The sequence below is a fragment of the Chenopodium album genome, chromosome 11 (assembly GCF_948465745.1).
Source record: "Chenopodium album chromosome 11, dcCheAlbu1.1, whole genome shotgun sequence".
Lineage (NCBI taxonomy): Eukaryota > Viridiplantae > Streptophyta > Magnoliopsida > Caryophyllales > Amaranthaceae > Chenopodium > Chenopodium album.
In genome coordinates this window covers 37,042,419-37,057,941 of record NC_137844.1, presented here as the reverse complement: position 1 = coordinate 37,057,941, position 15,523 = coordinate 37,042,419, and the positions used below count along the sequence as shown (strand labels likewise).

At 32.7% G+C, this 15,523-nt stretch overlaps 2 protein-coding genes across 2 annotated transcripts; one reads left to right on the top strand and one right to left on the bottom strand.

The window, feature by feature from the left end:
• Positions 1 to 841: 841 nt before the first annotated feature.
• On the top strand, positions 842 to 6,421 carry LOC145568839 (putative glycosyltransferase At5g03795). Its single transcript, XM_081628228.1, has 3 exons — positions 842 to 1,251; positions 4,932 to 5,529; positions 5,938 to 6,421. Exons 1-3 carry the CDS (start codon positions 870 to 872, stop codon positions 6,419 to 6,421), a joined length of 1,464 nt encoding a protein of 487 aa, XP_081484354.1. The 5' UTR covers positions 842 to 869.
• A 340-nt stretch (positions 6,422 to 6,761) lies between these two features.
• LOC145568838 (syntaxin-132-like) lies at positions 6,762 to 15,517 on the bottom strand. The gene is made up of 13 exons (XM_081628227.1): positions 15,251 to 15,517; positions 13,512 to 13,619; positions 13,259 to 13,315; positions 13,094 to 13,142; positions 12,263 to 12,351; positions 12,117 to 12,190; positions 11,376 to 11,418; positions 11,244 to 11,304; positions 11,119 to 11,144; positions 10,952 to 11,029; positions 8,527 to 8,607; positions 7,574 to 7,639; positions 6,762 to 7,401 (listed from the first exon to the last, which is right to left on the bottom strand). The coding sequence occupies exons 1-13, from the start codon at positions 15,266 to 15,268 to the stop codon at positions 7,228 to 7,230; spliced, it is 924 nt and encodes a 307-aa protein (XP_081484353.1). The 5' UTR covers positions 15,269 to 15,517; the 3' UTR covers positions 6,762 to 7,227.
• Positions 15,518 to 15,523: the final 6 nt, after the last annotated feature.

Here is a 15,523-nt window from a genome sequence, read left to right as displayed (position 1 = left end):
CTTTTTTTTTTTTTTGGTGAAAATGTGTAGTACTTCTTCGTATATGGTTACTAAAAATCCATTATTATAAATGCACCCTATATTTCACAAAAATTATGTTCATTTACTATTTATGCGCTTAAAATGTAAAACAAATTTACTGAGTTTTATTTGATAATGAATACTTGAGAAGGAAAAAGAATTGTATTTACTATTTATGCGCACAAAATGTAAAACAAACTAAACATATATACATAAATGAAATAAAACATTAATTGTATTTATATTTTAAAATTGTATTTAATCGACACATAGTATAGTTTTATCATAAAATTCAACATCAATTTGAGAACATAGTTTCAAATATTGATTGAAATAGTAAGGCAATGCGAATTGCGCGTATATTAAAAATTTCTATGTTTGTGAATAGTAATCAACTGAAATATGTTGCTCTAATAGTCTAGACTCTAGAATAGTGGGTATTTTAAGATCGAGGTAGTGGATTATACTTGTATGAATTAACAACAAAAATCGAATTAACTAGTGGTAAACTCCTCATACACCTCTTAATTCCGTAATTTATATCTAAATAAGGGTAATTAGTCCAAAACCAAGCTAAGCCCACTTAGGCCACCTTACCAATATTAAGGAGAAATTAGGTGGAAAAAAAAACTACAAAAACCAAACTTAAAATATACACTAATTAAGTACTAATACTAGTCAAGAATCACATATACATGTGCTTTTCATGATACCCTCATAAAAAATATAGACCTATTTTATCATCTTATGCTTTAAATTAAATTTGCACGTCTCTTCTAAATATATATTATTACTTGACCTTAAACCTCTTTTCTTTTCCTCTCTATCTCCCTCTCTTTCAATCAAACATGGCACCATTGTCGTTGACACAATGGTGCATCAACCTACGACATCGAAAACCGCCTCCGTTGTCCATGCTACCGATATGTTTAGCTTGTGTAACTAGCTTTCTCATCCTTTTGTACATGTCTTACACCTTTGACAACTTCTTTCATCTTACAAAAATTTTTCCTGCTGACACTCCTACAGTTGTAGAACTACCAAAGCAAAATAATAGTATTAGTGATGATTTAGTAACATTTTTGGATCAAAGTGGTCCTCCGATTACTCGAATTCTCGATGAGACTCGTGATTCGAGTAGTGTTAATGTTAATGAAGATGATCATTTGATTGTTAATGATACTCAAGAAAATTCAGAGATACCGAAGAAGTTAACCTCTCCACCAAAACGTAAGTATATATTTTATTTTCTATTATTTAATTTATTACATTTATTTCTATTATTTGCTACTTTGCTAGTATTCCATTTTCTAGTACTGTATTAATTTTCTTTTTATTTTTTATATGAGCTAATCATCCAAAGTTAATTAAAAGATTACGTATGTAAACTTACTCTATATCTTGTTATATCCCCATTTAATTTCCCTCTGATTTGAGGTAAATATATGCATGTAAATTATAGATATTCCGTAGACTTTTAAGTCTCCTAAACAATGAATATAACATAAAGCTAAAAATGGCTACCTTATACTAATTTTTTATTGGTTGATTTAATTTTAATTTATTTTTAATGTCAAAAACCGAAATTACTTATAATTCGTTTATCTGATTTTTAAAATTCAAATATTTATTTTGAAATAATTTTTGAATTTTTTTTTTTATGATTTTCCTAGTTAATTTTTGAAAATTCAGTTTTTATTATTACTTATATTAAAAAAAATTCATAAATTAAGTATAAAGATATAAAAAAAATTAAAAGTAAAATTTTAAAATAAGAAAAAAAAACATTTATAATTAAAATTGACATAAAAAAAATAAATAAAAAGTCAGCTAATAAAGAATTAGTACAATACTACAATAATAGTCATTTTAACGATGACTACCATACAACTTTCAAAAATACATGCCCACATATTATTATTCCGTCAAAGTTAATGAAATAGTTTAAATTAGAAGTTGATTCTAAATTAGTAAAAATTAAAAATAAAAGTGTAAATAAAATAATTGGATATTGTATTGATGTTATGATTTACTAACTATAAAATACTGTCCATGTACGAATTTTTATAAAATTTGTTTACTTTTTTAGTTTTGTTTAGTTGGTCAAGTCCTAGCAATATATATTGAGCTTTGTCTACATTATCTAACCTTTTTGTACCTTTTTCTACACTTCTTAAGAAAACAGCTACTAGTAATATATATTTTGGAACTCAAATAATATAATGTAATATTCAAAGCAATAACCCAAACCACGGGCCATACATCACTAATTAACAATTAAATACTATATATAGTTGGCAATTTGGCATTAATATGGTTTATAAAATAGATTTGTTTTTATAAATCAAAGGACATTTGGCATTAATATAGAAGGGATCAATAGTTTTATCTCTTGGCGGCCTATATCGAATCATATTAGAGTGAATTTACTATTGGACCAACTGAATTTTGTATATTTGATGCTAAATTGTTTTATGTAAGTGTAATATTATATAATACAACAAGAGTATAATTTGGAAGGTCGTTTTCCACCAACCATTGAAATGTTTGGCCTCTAGATATACACTTCGTACGTATATCATGTTACTTGTTATTTGTTATTTGTTACTTTATTTAGAGGACATTTTAGTTGTTACGTGTATTAGATCGAATAACTTCTAAATTCAAACATACTTCCTCCGTTCTTGAAAATTTGACTCACTTATTGCATTTACGCGGTCTTTAATAAACACATCTTTGACCATGACTATATTCGGCTATGTATAAGTGAAAATTATAAAAATTTGATATATAAAAACTTTATAATAAGGGAAATCTAATAAGATAACTCATGCTAATTTATTTGTATTATTAAATTATAACATATAGTCAAAGTTATTTTATTTTGACCACATGAATAGTAAGTGAGACGTACTTTCAAGAACAAAGGTAATATACTGTTTTTACCATATACTTTAATAAATTAGATAAATAAATCATGTTATATGATTGTATAGCTATTGGAATAACTTAAAAGATACTATATTTTACTCTCATAAGGAGTGACTTCACGGCTTTTACACAAAACTTAGCCCATAATCTTGGTATTTTATCAGGGCCTGTTCTGATTAATTGAACTGAGCTAAACTGAACTGAACTTATTGGAGCTGAAGTAAAATGAACTGAATTGAATATTTTATGAGAGAAGAAAATTAAGAACTGAACTAAACTGAACTGAAATGAACTGAACTGAACTTATTAGAGCTGAACTGAGCTGAATTAAATTGAAAATAAGCTAAAGATAACAGGCCCTTAGTCAATTTTGAACAAGGGCCATCATAAGCATAAAACATTTTTGTTATATTGTCAAAAGTTATGATATTTTAAGAACTTATATTAATTTATTTTATTAATCTAAATTATTATTTTTAAGATGACTGCTTACTTTTATTACTCTCTGTGATACTTTTTGTTCGTTCTATTAACTTCTTGCATAGTTTATTTTCAATGCAAAATTGTTATAATAAAAATGTAACTCAAGCCATGTTTATAAGAAATCTTTGAAAAATAAAATTCAAGATGAATAAAATAAGATTCCACAGACTTGATTTAAAGTAAATATTTATTATTAAAAGATTAGATTTTATAAGCATTTGAATCTCTAAATTAAGATTTCAAATAGGACAATTAAATAAAAGCGGAGGGAGTATAATATTTTATGTCTTGCAATAAGTTAATTGTCGGCATAATAATCCAAGTTTTGTTACATACAAGTGATACATATATTGATAATTTTGGTATTGAATTATGGATCTTACAATTAATTTCCTTCAAAAGTACAATTATGTCAATCTCAAAGTTTTGACAAGTTATTGTTGGTTTTTCTACGAAGTTCCACAAGCAAGAATAATTGAAATTAATTGCTAGCGAAAAAAGGAAAGTAAACCTTTTATAAAACATCATAAAATGTTACTCTCAAAACAGAAAAATAATTATTTTCCAAAATTATTGTACTTGTCCTCTTTGCAGAATTGCATTTTATTGAGTTGATGCATGAAAGTGACTTGAAAGGTTGTTTTTAATTTTGAAATATATTTATAGACAAGAAGACGAAGTTAAACATCGTTATTATATTACGTAAGGAATTGGAGAACATGGTTTACTCAATTGACTTATTGATGTAATTAGCATTTGATTGTGGTGTGTTTGTGTACGTTTCCATTTCAATTCTATTTTTGTGTATCCAATACGATGATATCTTCAATAAATGTAATGAAGAAAATGTAGCAGTTAGAATTTAACGGGTATAAACCAACAATTATACGAGTATAAATTTATCACAAATAATATAAATGAAGCAACATAGTTTGCCGCTCTATTACCCTCTCTATAAATGTGGCGCGAATCAACATTAGTGAAATTTCGAATCAGCTACTTAACGTCTTCCATTAGTAACTGTATTTTCCATCAGTAGCGTGGACAATACTTGTGTTTTATTCTGGGGTAGGGAGAGGGGTGTACGTAAGGAGGGTTGGAGGAGAGGGTTGGGGGTTCTCCGTAGAAAAAGAGGAATTGTATGATTATATGACAAAATTAACAATGCAAGGAACAATAAGTTACCGCATTGAGATATCATATGCAAACGCACTAAGATAAGAAGTCCTTCTGTAAGGACAAAAATAAATTCAACGAAACTACTCGTCTGCCCATGCTATGGACTAAATTCTTTATACAGTAGCAATTAAAAATTTACCGTTGTATTTGTAATTTTAATTAGTTAATGTTCCTTTCTTGCTATCACTTGTTCTACTAGCTATTGTATTGATTTTAAACATTTCGTAAAAAAATTTTCCCTTTTCTTAAGTTACTTTTACCTCTTGCTAGTTTATACCATCTTTTTAAAGTTGATCCTTTTTATGTTTTCATTTTAGGACCCTCTATGAATAAACCACACAAGACAAAGTATGAAGAAGAAGTTTACCATGACAAAGAAATCTTCTTTCAAAACTACAATGAAATGAAAAAAACCCTTAAAATCTACATTTATCCACACAAAAAAGATGAACCTTTTGCTCATGCCCTACTTCCAACAGATGATCACTATAAACCCAGCGGTAACTATGCAAGCGAAGCATACTTCAAGAATGTACTCTTCAAGAGCCATTTCGTCACCAACGATCCCTCAGAAGCAGACCTCTTCTTCTTACCCTTCTCCATTGCTAGCTTGAGGCTTGATCGAAAGATCGGAGTTGGTGGCCTTTCGGATTTTATCCTTAACTATATGACCAACATTATTCAAAACTACCCGTATTGGAATCGAACTGGGGGTGCGGATCATTTTTATGCTGCTTGCCATTCTATTGGTAGGGTTGCTATGGAGAAGGTTGATCAAGTGAAAAGTAATGCTATCCAAGTAGTTTGCTCATCTAGTTATTTTCTTACCAATTATTTTACTCATAAAGATGTTTCCCTCCCACAAATTTGGCCAAGGCAGGAAGAGCCTCTAGATCTTGCTTCACATTCTAAAAGGTAAGAATTAATAATTATTCTGTATTATATATATATATATATATATATATATATATATATATATATATATATATTTCGTACTTAAGAATGAAAGACGTGTTACAATATTTATTGTTCGTTTTAAAATATCATTATTTTTATTTTTTTGGTGCAATTTTAAAATATCATTATGAACATTCATGTCAATGGTGCAACATTGGCTAGTGTTGGAAAAACATTTCAACTTTAACTAAAAGAAAGTGCAAATGTTCATTTATTGTTTCTTACTCCAATAAATATACATTAACTTGTTACGCCATGTAAAATTGAAGACATTTTGCAACATAGCATATGTTTGTCGTATGTTGCTTTTACACCTTACAAAAAATCTGACATATTTTTCTTACATAATTTCTTGATACTCATCAGAAAGAAACTGGCCTTCTTTGCCGGAACAGCAAACTCACCACTACGAAAAGCAGTGGTGCAAACATGGGAAAATGACTCCTCCATCTTTGTTAGCGGGGGAAGGTTGAAAACACCATACTCGGAACAACTCCTAGGAAGCAAATACTGCCTACACGTTAAGGGATTCGAGGTAAACACAGCTCGCGTAGGGGATGCATTTTACTATGGATGTGTACCGGTCATACTAGCGGACTACTATGATCTCCCCTTCATGGACATCATAAATTGGAACAGTTTTTCCGTTGTTATTACATCTTCAGACATCCCTAACTTGAAGAAAATTTTACAAAGTATAAGCCCAAAGAGATACTCAGTTTTGCAAGCTAATGTTTTTAAGGTTAGGAAGCATTTTCAGTGGAATAATTCTCCTCTTGATTTTGATGCTTTTTATATGGTTATGTATGAACTTTGGCTTAGAAGAAGCGTCATAAGAATCATGTCTTAATATTCTATAAGGTCATTTTAATTAGTTGATGTAAATTGTGGTCAATAATCTTTGTAATAGTAACTAAATTAATTAAAAGAGGTCAATTGAATTTGTAGCATCTTGAAATAGCAGCTGTATTTGTAGAATTGAAGGATATAATTAAAGATCGCTTCCTATGAAGATGTGGTCAGTGTTGATGGTTAAATTTTTATACATATTTTGATTTTGAGGTGTCCTATGGAGTGAACAGTGTTGTCTACTCCGTATATATCAAGACAAAATTAACAAAATCTCACATAACGAAATTAACAGTGTGTGTGAGTAATGTAAAATTTTAACAATAAGAAATCATGTAAAATATAAACAAATCTTGACTGGACTACTGTTTTGTTTGCAATAGCAGCATATTCAGCCATTCAGGTTTGTATTTGCCCAAGCAAAGTTGTACTGTCTTTCTGATCAATGATTACACAATCCAGATGATGGAAAAAAAAAATAAGATGAGAAGAAAATTGAAATTACTTTTAGTCCAAGGCATTCAGAAGATAAATGAAAATTGTGATGCCACAGAGAATAAAATTACATACACAGGGCGATCGGAAGAGAAAATAAAAGGGATATAGGGATCATAATAGGTCTGAGCATCATGAAACAAAGGGCAAAATATGGGTTTGTAGATATTGGAACTACTGATTCACACAAAGCTGATGAAGTTACAAGGAGAATAAACTCACAAAATCAATTTTTTACCTATTTTGTTTTTTGGGGAGACAAGGATTTCACATGATCTTGTTATATGTATAGAATGTACGAAAGGAAGCAGGTCAAGCACCGTTCTTGCTTTGCCAAGGCTTGAGTACACCCAGTACGACAATAGCAACGATGATAAGAAGGATTATAATTGCGATGCACATCCATTTACGTGAGTTCTTCTGCAAGCTCTTTGCCTTTTGCAATGCTGTGTTTCCTGTGTTTACATGATCTACAGCATTTGAAACCTAGAAAAGGGGAATGAATGCCATAATGGATTGCAATTAGTATAATAATTATCCTGGTACCCATCAAAAAAAAAAAGTATCCTAGTAATAGATACACTCAGAATTCTCGTGGAAATAATAGCTTTCTTTTTGTTATTTTGGAAAGAAACTGCTTTCTCTCGTTTCACTTTACCTGTGTTTCGATATTGTCAAGCAAATCTCCCTGGGCATTTACCAGAACAGCCATGTCCATAAAAATCTGCATACAGGAAATAAAAACATCAGAACTACTCGCTGCTTATTATAGGGATGCCATATTGTCTAGTTAGTTGTCTACTGATATACAGCGTCAAATTTGTAATATATATTTCCCAAAAAAGTGGAAGAAATTTTGAGGTGTTCAATTAATCAAGGTTGAAACTAAAATTTTAAGAGCATGAAGCCATAGCAAATATATGTAATGTATCGGTAGACTAGGCGACTAGAAATTGAGTGTTAGGAGAGATAAGGGTAAATTGAGACTTTGAGAGTGCCAAATTTTCACGAGATTTCACCATGAAAAGAGGCTGCAATGCTTCAACTGTGGAGGGCTAGACAAAGTTTTGCAAGGTTGGTTGGAAAGTGAGGTTCATGACCACCTTAGCTTTGAAGCTGATGAGATCATTAATACTCAACTAAGTATCACAGTAACAATCAGCTCAAGAATAGATTGGTTTAGCAAAATTCAAAAAATGACTACTTGGGTATAACTTTGTGCAGACAGGTTCTATGGTGCAAGTATAGTCATCCAATAGCACTCACACCACACTTTCAAAAGAAATTGTGGATTAACTGAGTGCTGGGCACAGACAAGGAGTAGAATCTGACGTTCATGCAATTATCAAGTGACCAGCTGCAAGGTGCTTTCAAAAGACGGGTGGTATTGCATATTTGACATGATTTTGGTTGGCATGAAATGGGAGAAGTGGGACTTCCTTGGGAAGTTGAAATTTCATTGTCTAATGTCAAGCAAACAAGAGTGCCATTTCCTATAAAGTTCACAAGGGAGGCAATTTCCCATCAAATTACACTTCTCACGGGAGTTTAAATCCCCAAGGGAACACAAACAAGCACCAACAACATCATGCAAAAATCTAATGGATATACCTGTTGCAGCTCGAGCAGCTTTCTCTCTACATCTCTTACGGCATCATGGCGCTCTTGTATTTCTGCAAGTGTATCCATTATCTGCAGGCATGGATAAGTAGATATACAATTATGCAACTGATATTAATGTTAAAAATGTGATGTGTATCGGGATGTGTCAACAAATGTGAGGACATGCGGAGGGTTGACAAAAGATTTCCCTATTACAATCGGATTGCATCAAGGGTCTGCATTAAGCCCTTTTCTTTTTGCAACGGTTCTAGACGAATTAACTAGACCAATTCAAGATGAGGTTCCATGGTGTATGCTGTTCGCAGATGATATCGTTTTGGTGGATGAGACTAAGGATGGGGTTAATGTCAAGTTGGAGCAATGGAGGCAAAGGTTGGAATCTAGAGGGTTTAAGCTAAGTCGGAGTAAGACTGAATATTTGGTATGTCGTTTTGGCACTCAGAGGGGGACAAGCAATGAAGTGGTGAGTTTGGATGGAAAGGATTTGACCATGAGTGAATGTTTTAAGTACCTAGGGTCGATCATCCAGAAGAATGGTGACATTGATCAAGACGTGACCCACAGGATTAAGTCAGGGTGGCTTAAATGGAGAGCGGCCACGGGAGTGCTATGCGACCGCAGCATTCCCTTAAAGTTGAAGGGAAAATTCTACAGGACTGCCATAAGACCAGTGTTGCTCTATGGTACAGAATGTTGGGCTTCTAAGAAAGAGCATATTAAAAAGATGGAGGTTACGGAAATGCGCATGTTAAGGTGGATGTGTGGAAACACTTTAAGAGATAGAATCAGAAATGAGGTTATTCGCAAGAAAGTAGGTGTGGCGGGCATTGTAGATAAATTAAGGGAAAATCGTCTGCGTTGGTTTGGACATGTAAGACGGAGACCCGAGGGTGCACCGGTGCGAAGAGTGGAAGAGTGGGACCATGGAGGGATTAAACGAGGAAGAGGGAGACCAAAGATGACTTGGTTGGAAGGAGTGAGGAAGGATATGAAGTGCATGGATTTACGTGAGGATGAAGTTTTGGATCGTAAGGGATGGAGGAGAAAGATTTATGTTGATGACTACACGGAATAATCAAATTTGGTTCATGTTAGCCGACCCCACTTTTGGGATTAAGGCTTTGATTGATTGATTGATATTAATGTTAAAAATAGACTGAAAAACTTAAGACCCAAACATTTAACCAATAATCATTACCCACTACATCTGGAAGTAATAGTCATATACGGTGTTTTGAGATTGCATGATATACAGCTGTTGCATTTTTTATTTCTAGTTATTCATACTAAAATTAAAAAATGAGAGTGAGAAAATGATCATACTACTATGAACTTATGAAGAAATTTTAAAAATATCATATCAAATCCTAACTATGAGGAATTGGGATTATCTGATGCTACTTTATGAACTAAAGGAGTACAGGGTTAAAAAAAAAATTTATTTTTTTTTTTTCTCGTTCAAATATAGATGTGCATAGCTTATATTTCTCATTAAGCAAACTAAAGCCCATCTATGAAAACTTATGTCAGTATGAACCATAAAGTTGTTTAGCTAGCCAAGGTGGGTCTTGACATGCAAAATGGGGCCTGTTCCATTAGTTAAGCCCCACAATTTGACCAAATGAGCCTGTACAAGAAAATTAATATACCAAACTAGAGTAATGAGTAGCCTAATTTCAAAACAGCTTAGAGCCAGGTGAGCCTAGTTATTATACATTACACAACTATACACTACAAAAAACTAAAAAGAGACTAAAGTAGAAGTCAAGAATTCAAAATGAGGTTGGGCATGCAAATAAAAAAGAAACAGATTGACAAGAAGGTTTATCAATACATGAACAAAAGTTTAGAAAATATGCAAATAAGATCCTCAAAAATATAGCACAAACAAGTTGCTTTGATTAAAATATGAAATTAATGCCCAATCATCCGAATGAGTTAATCACTTGTTCTTAGTATTCCCAATAATTTTATGGATATATAATTACAAATGTTTCTCATGAATGATTATAATCCCTAGTACTTATTGACTTTTCTGATTTTAATGTAGAGAGTATATAAATCTGGGGAAAAAAACACTATCTTCCAAAGCATCTAGTAGTTTACAACCCCTTTGCTTAAAAGCCATTTACAACACCTATAAAAGAATGTATTACAATAATCTTTTAGAATACCAGTGGTACATCATAACTATACCCAGACAGCAATCTGAATTTTCTCGAAACCTTACAAGTGTTGGGCTAAAGTTTTTTTTGATTAAAATCACCCAACAAATGGCAGCATGACAAGCTATGCACCACTGCCAGGGTATTTTCCGGCAGTAATTTTTCCTACAGAGCTAAGACACTAAGAGGGTGATTCTGCGATCTAACTGCTCAATTTAAAGAAAATAAAACAGGGTTAAAAGACACACCTGACCACGGCCTTGCTCTTGTATTGCCTTCTGAAAGATTTGTTCACTATCACCGGTCTCAATTAATTGATCTATTGTCTGCAAGTAAACATGAGTATCGCACAATTAAGCAAAAAAAACTTGCAGCTTAGTGGGTCATAATTTTATCGCAAGAAATAACAATTCACCTCTTCATCAGCTCTTTGACCCGTTACTGTGAAGCATAGAAAACCAAAGATATATCATCAAATCATCATCAAAGCTTCAAGGATAAAGATTAACAAATTCGTTATCAGCAAGCCAAAAAGTGAACCTGTATAAACACGACGCTCAACAACTTCTCGATACTCTTGATGAATATTTTCACGTAATGTCTGCAGAGAATAGAAGTAAGCAGAAATCCAACAAATAAAAAATTGGCTCTCGTCTGAAAACTTGACATTACCTGAAACTCTGCCATCTTATCTCTCAATTTCTTTTTTAATGCACTGCAAACAAGATAGCAATCACTATTATTGAGCACAACAAACTTCATTGGAATCCCAAATGAAAATTTTGCTAAGGTTTAAGTACTAAAAATTCTAATTCATGGGAAATGATAAATGACCAGAACTTAATGCTACCAAAGAATCAGTTTACACAGGAGTATTAAGAGAAATTTACAAAAGGATAGTACAGTTCTATGCATCTCTAAAATCATTCCAATTCCGAAGCTTTAATTCTCAAATTAATTTCTTTCACCGGAACCCTAGCACCACTTAAGGCACATATAAACTACAGGAAGATCCTTCTTAGAATCAGGCATTCAAACATTTTTTTTTTATAGGGCCAACCAAGGCTCATTCTGATATCTATTACAAACCTGCATGCTGGGAATTCAAACCATAATTGAAATCTGTAATTACTCTAGGTGGTTCAGCCAATGGCATACAACCCATACTTCACAGAAGTTTATAGTCCACAAGAAGACATTTGAATGAGCTTCGAGGTTCGTTTTGGTAAATTTGAAGTTTCCCATGTAGCTACTCTAATTTCTACCGAGTAAATGCACTAAAATGCAATTATGCAAACCAATAAAGTCCAAAGGAAATTTGAGGAGAAAAGAATAAGTATAGGGTGGAAAGAGGCCACACAAAAATGAGCATCATCTGACACATAATTGAGCATCATCTGACACAAGACTTACACTGTCTGTGTTGACCTGGTGCGCTCTATAGCTGTTCCTTTTCCGCATCCAGGCTTCTGCAGGCTAGAAAAATTCTGGAAGAGAAAGAAAGGTCAGCTCAGATATTCAAAGACATAAAGTCAACCAAATAAACTAAAGCATCTTACGTCTTTATCAAGTTCTTCTATTTTTGACTTAATAAGCCGGGCAATCTTTTGGACTTCATCTACATCTTTCTCCATGCGCTTCTTGATAGCTTCAGATAAGGGATTGCAAAAAATAAGGTTGCGCGTACACATAGTTTCAGAAAGCAGACTTAAAAAGCATGATTATGTACTATTCCTAGCATACAACAGAAAGATAAATTACAGATTTACAGCCTTATTGCCCGTATTCATAAGTAAAAGCACATATACCATCAAGAAAGTCCTTACCCTTTCAAAATGCAATCTATATAATGGTAAGTTTCTATTTCTTTTTGAAAGAAAGAAAATTAAAATTCTAGAAGAGGAAAAAAATGACAGGAGGACCAACAGTTGTCACAAATAGAGGCAATACAAATTAAATGAAACCTTCAAGCCTTGCTGTAAATTATACAAACACAAACCATCAAAGCCTTAATGTAGAAAGCTCAAAAAAAGGATTTTCCCCTCCCTATAGGGGTTAAAAGAACCAAACTTAAACTTATATTTTCCCTAAACTGTCTGCATTTAAAACCTAAACATGGAATTCAAAAACCTTCATTTCAGAGAAGGGCTCATGCATTAGTTCTGAACTCTATAGAAGGAGAATACAAGAACTGAAAGAAAATTACAGGATAATGAGTATCTAACCAGAAACCTAATTTCAAGTCACATATGTGGGTAGCAACTAATTAGTTTCCTTCCTTAAATAAACTTGAAAGGAGAGAACAATCACTTCTAGCCAATCACAAGGACTTCAGCAGACTACAAAAGGATAAGAACATGCATATACAATCACAGGGAACTAGAGTTTACCTTTCATAGCAGCAGCCTTTGTTACAGCTTTTGACTCCTCATGAGCATTCTGCATGCAAAATTAATTAACGAGTCAGATGAAAGGCATCAATGATTTCTATTCCTTGCACAAAAACGTATAATACTAAAACTTTGCCAAGCAGTGTTGAAAGTACAGCTAATTACCTGGAGCTTTCTAAGAAGCTCGTTGAGTTTCTCATATTGTTTGTCTATCTCTTGAACCTGAAAAAAAAGTAGTTCAGTTATTAAAGTGATGAAGAAAAAGAGTAACATAATATTTCCCATCTACAACATGAGATCAAGCTGTATTACTTGATTGGAAGAATGTCTCCAATCTCCTCCACAGAAAAATAAATGAGCGCACAAAGGAATATTTTACATAAGGAAATTAAAAAACCTAAGGAACAGAAATATATACCTTCTTAGAGAAAATTTGCAAACCCAATTCTCCTGAATTTTGAAGATTTTCCCCCATCTCAAGATCACCACCTCGCGATGATTCCCCGCGCGGGATCTCAAATGAATCCTACAGGTTAAAACCATGTTAATTAAAATAGGAAAGAAGACAAAAGGCACAACTTCACACACACATCAACATAAAAGGGAAAGATGAACTGTGTCCACTTAAAAATCTTTGTAAGACCTTAGCATCTAGGACAATTTTGGTGTCAAAAGAGCAATAGATTAGCAGGCAAATTGTATGAGTGCGTGCTAGAATAATAAAATTGCTAATTTATGATAGATACAAGCACTTATGAAAAGAAAAATGAATTATACAGCACTATGACTCTATGAGCAAGAAGATATAAAGGCTAAAGACCTCTAACTAAGTTCAAAAGAAACCCTAATAAGTGGGGATAAGATTGCACCTAAATCTAGAGCTATGAGAAGGAAAATCTGAAAAACAAGTGATTTGACCAATGACATAAAACTGATTGAAGAAGTCTATAAACTCTCGCAAAGAAAAAGATGCTATTATCTTCATGTGCGATTACCCCAATTTCAGGATGGGCAATCGGGCAAGGCACTAGATTATTTGCAAATACTAGGACAAAGCAGTGTTGTGCAGCTTAACGTTCTTGTTACCCATAAACAATGGAAAATACATAGCAAATCTTAAAAATCTGATCCATTCAGCCTTCAAAAATCCCATTCTAGTTAAATCAAATTAAACAAGACCTACAGTAATTTCCGGATAAATCAGGCTAAACAAAGCTATTTCCACTATGTCAGGTCTAGAGATCCAGATAGAACAATACAGAAGCTCACATATCCTCTTTGACTAATCTACGACAGAAATGAACAAGATAAACAACCCATAAGTTTAAGAGATTCTTCTGATAAGTTCAAGTTTCCAAGGTTCGTATTCATAATCATCTAAGCAAATCCTGGTTTCAACAAGTGAACTAAGGTTGCTTACTTCATATCTCGACCCATCAACAGCTATATCAAGGTATCTAATATTTGGCGCTTTGACAGCAATAAATTGGTTCTCCAGACATATTTTCAGTTTATCCAAGGTCAGAGAATCTATATATCGCTCTTTTATGCCTTCACAATATTTAATCATCAGCTCTTTAAGAACAGGGCAACCTGAAGTAAGAATCTTCATCACATCTGTACCTACAAACCTCAATTCATAAAGGTGTAGAGTCTCAAGTTTTGGTAGATGCAAGCTCAACCAAACATTGACTTCAAAAGTACCCATTAGCTTCTACACCTTAAGTGTCTGACGAGCAAATAAGTCCATTGGCAGGCGCATAAGTTTATTTGGTAAACCCCAATCATCTTTTAATCAGATAAAGCTCCCAAATTTCACGCCTCAGTACAAAATTGATCAAACCAAAAAAAAAAAAAAAAAAAAAAAAAGAACCAGATCAAAAGCCCCTTAAAATGGCAAGCTTAATCAAATACTACCCCGTTAAAATCAAACCAAAAATCAACTAAAAAAAAAATTAGAAAAATTCATACAATGCAGAATTATATAATCAATTAAACCAATAGCCCCAGATAACAATTAATTATTGTAACAGTATGATCAAATTAAAACATCAAAAATTAACAAACCCCATATCAAAAAATTACATATCATTACATCCCACATTGAATTCAAAAGGGTAATTGCCAAAACTCAAAAAGAGATTAAATTGAAATTACCGAAAGTAGATTGTTCATTGTATCAGTAGATGGGCTGAAAACAGATTCAACCCTCTTCTTCCTCAGCAAAGTAGAACCTCAAATTGAAGTGGGAGATCTATAAAAATTGCCGCTTTTTTGAATTTGGAATAAAACAAAAAATATAGAGGTGTATTTCAGAAATTAATTGACTTGGGTTTTGAATGAACAAGAGCAAGAAAGAGAAAATGAAGAAATTGAGAGACAACCTGGCCAAAAGGGGGGAAAGAGGAGAGAGAAACGCAACGAAAGTTT

What these genes read in the sequence shown, in the direction of transcription:
- LOC145568839 (XM_081628228.1), top strand. Translation starts at nt 870, where the DNA reads ATGGCACCATTGTCGTTGACACAATGGTGCATCAACCTACGACATCGA. An exon ending in GTTAACCTCTCCACCAAAAC is followed by an intron (nt 1,252 to 4,931) that starts GTAAGTATATAT and finishes TTTTCATTTTAG; the next exon opens with GACCCTCTATGAATAAACCA. An exon ending in CTTGCTTCACATTCTAAAAG is followed by an intron (nt 5,530 to 5,937) that starts GTAAGAATTAAT and finishes GATACTCATCAG; the next exon opens with AAAGAAACTGGCCTTCTTTG.
- LOC145568838 (XM_081628227.1), bottom strand. An exon ending in ATAAGATGGCAGAGTTTCAG is followed by an intron (nt 11,305 to 11,375) that starts GTAATGTCAAGT and finishes TATTCTCTGCAG; the next exon opens with ACATTACGTGAAAATATTCA. An exon ending in GTCAAAGAGCTGATGAAGAG is followed by an intron (nt 11,030 to 11,118) that starts GTGAATTGTTAT and finishes GTTTACTTGCAG; the next exon opens with ACAATAGATCAATTAATTGA.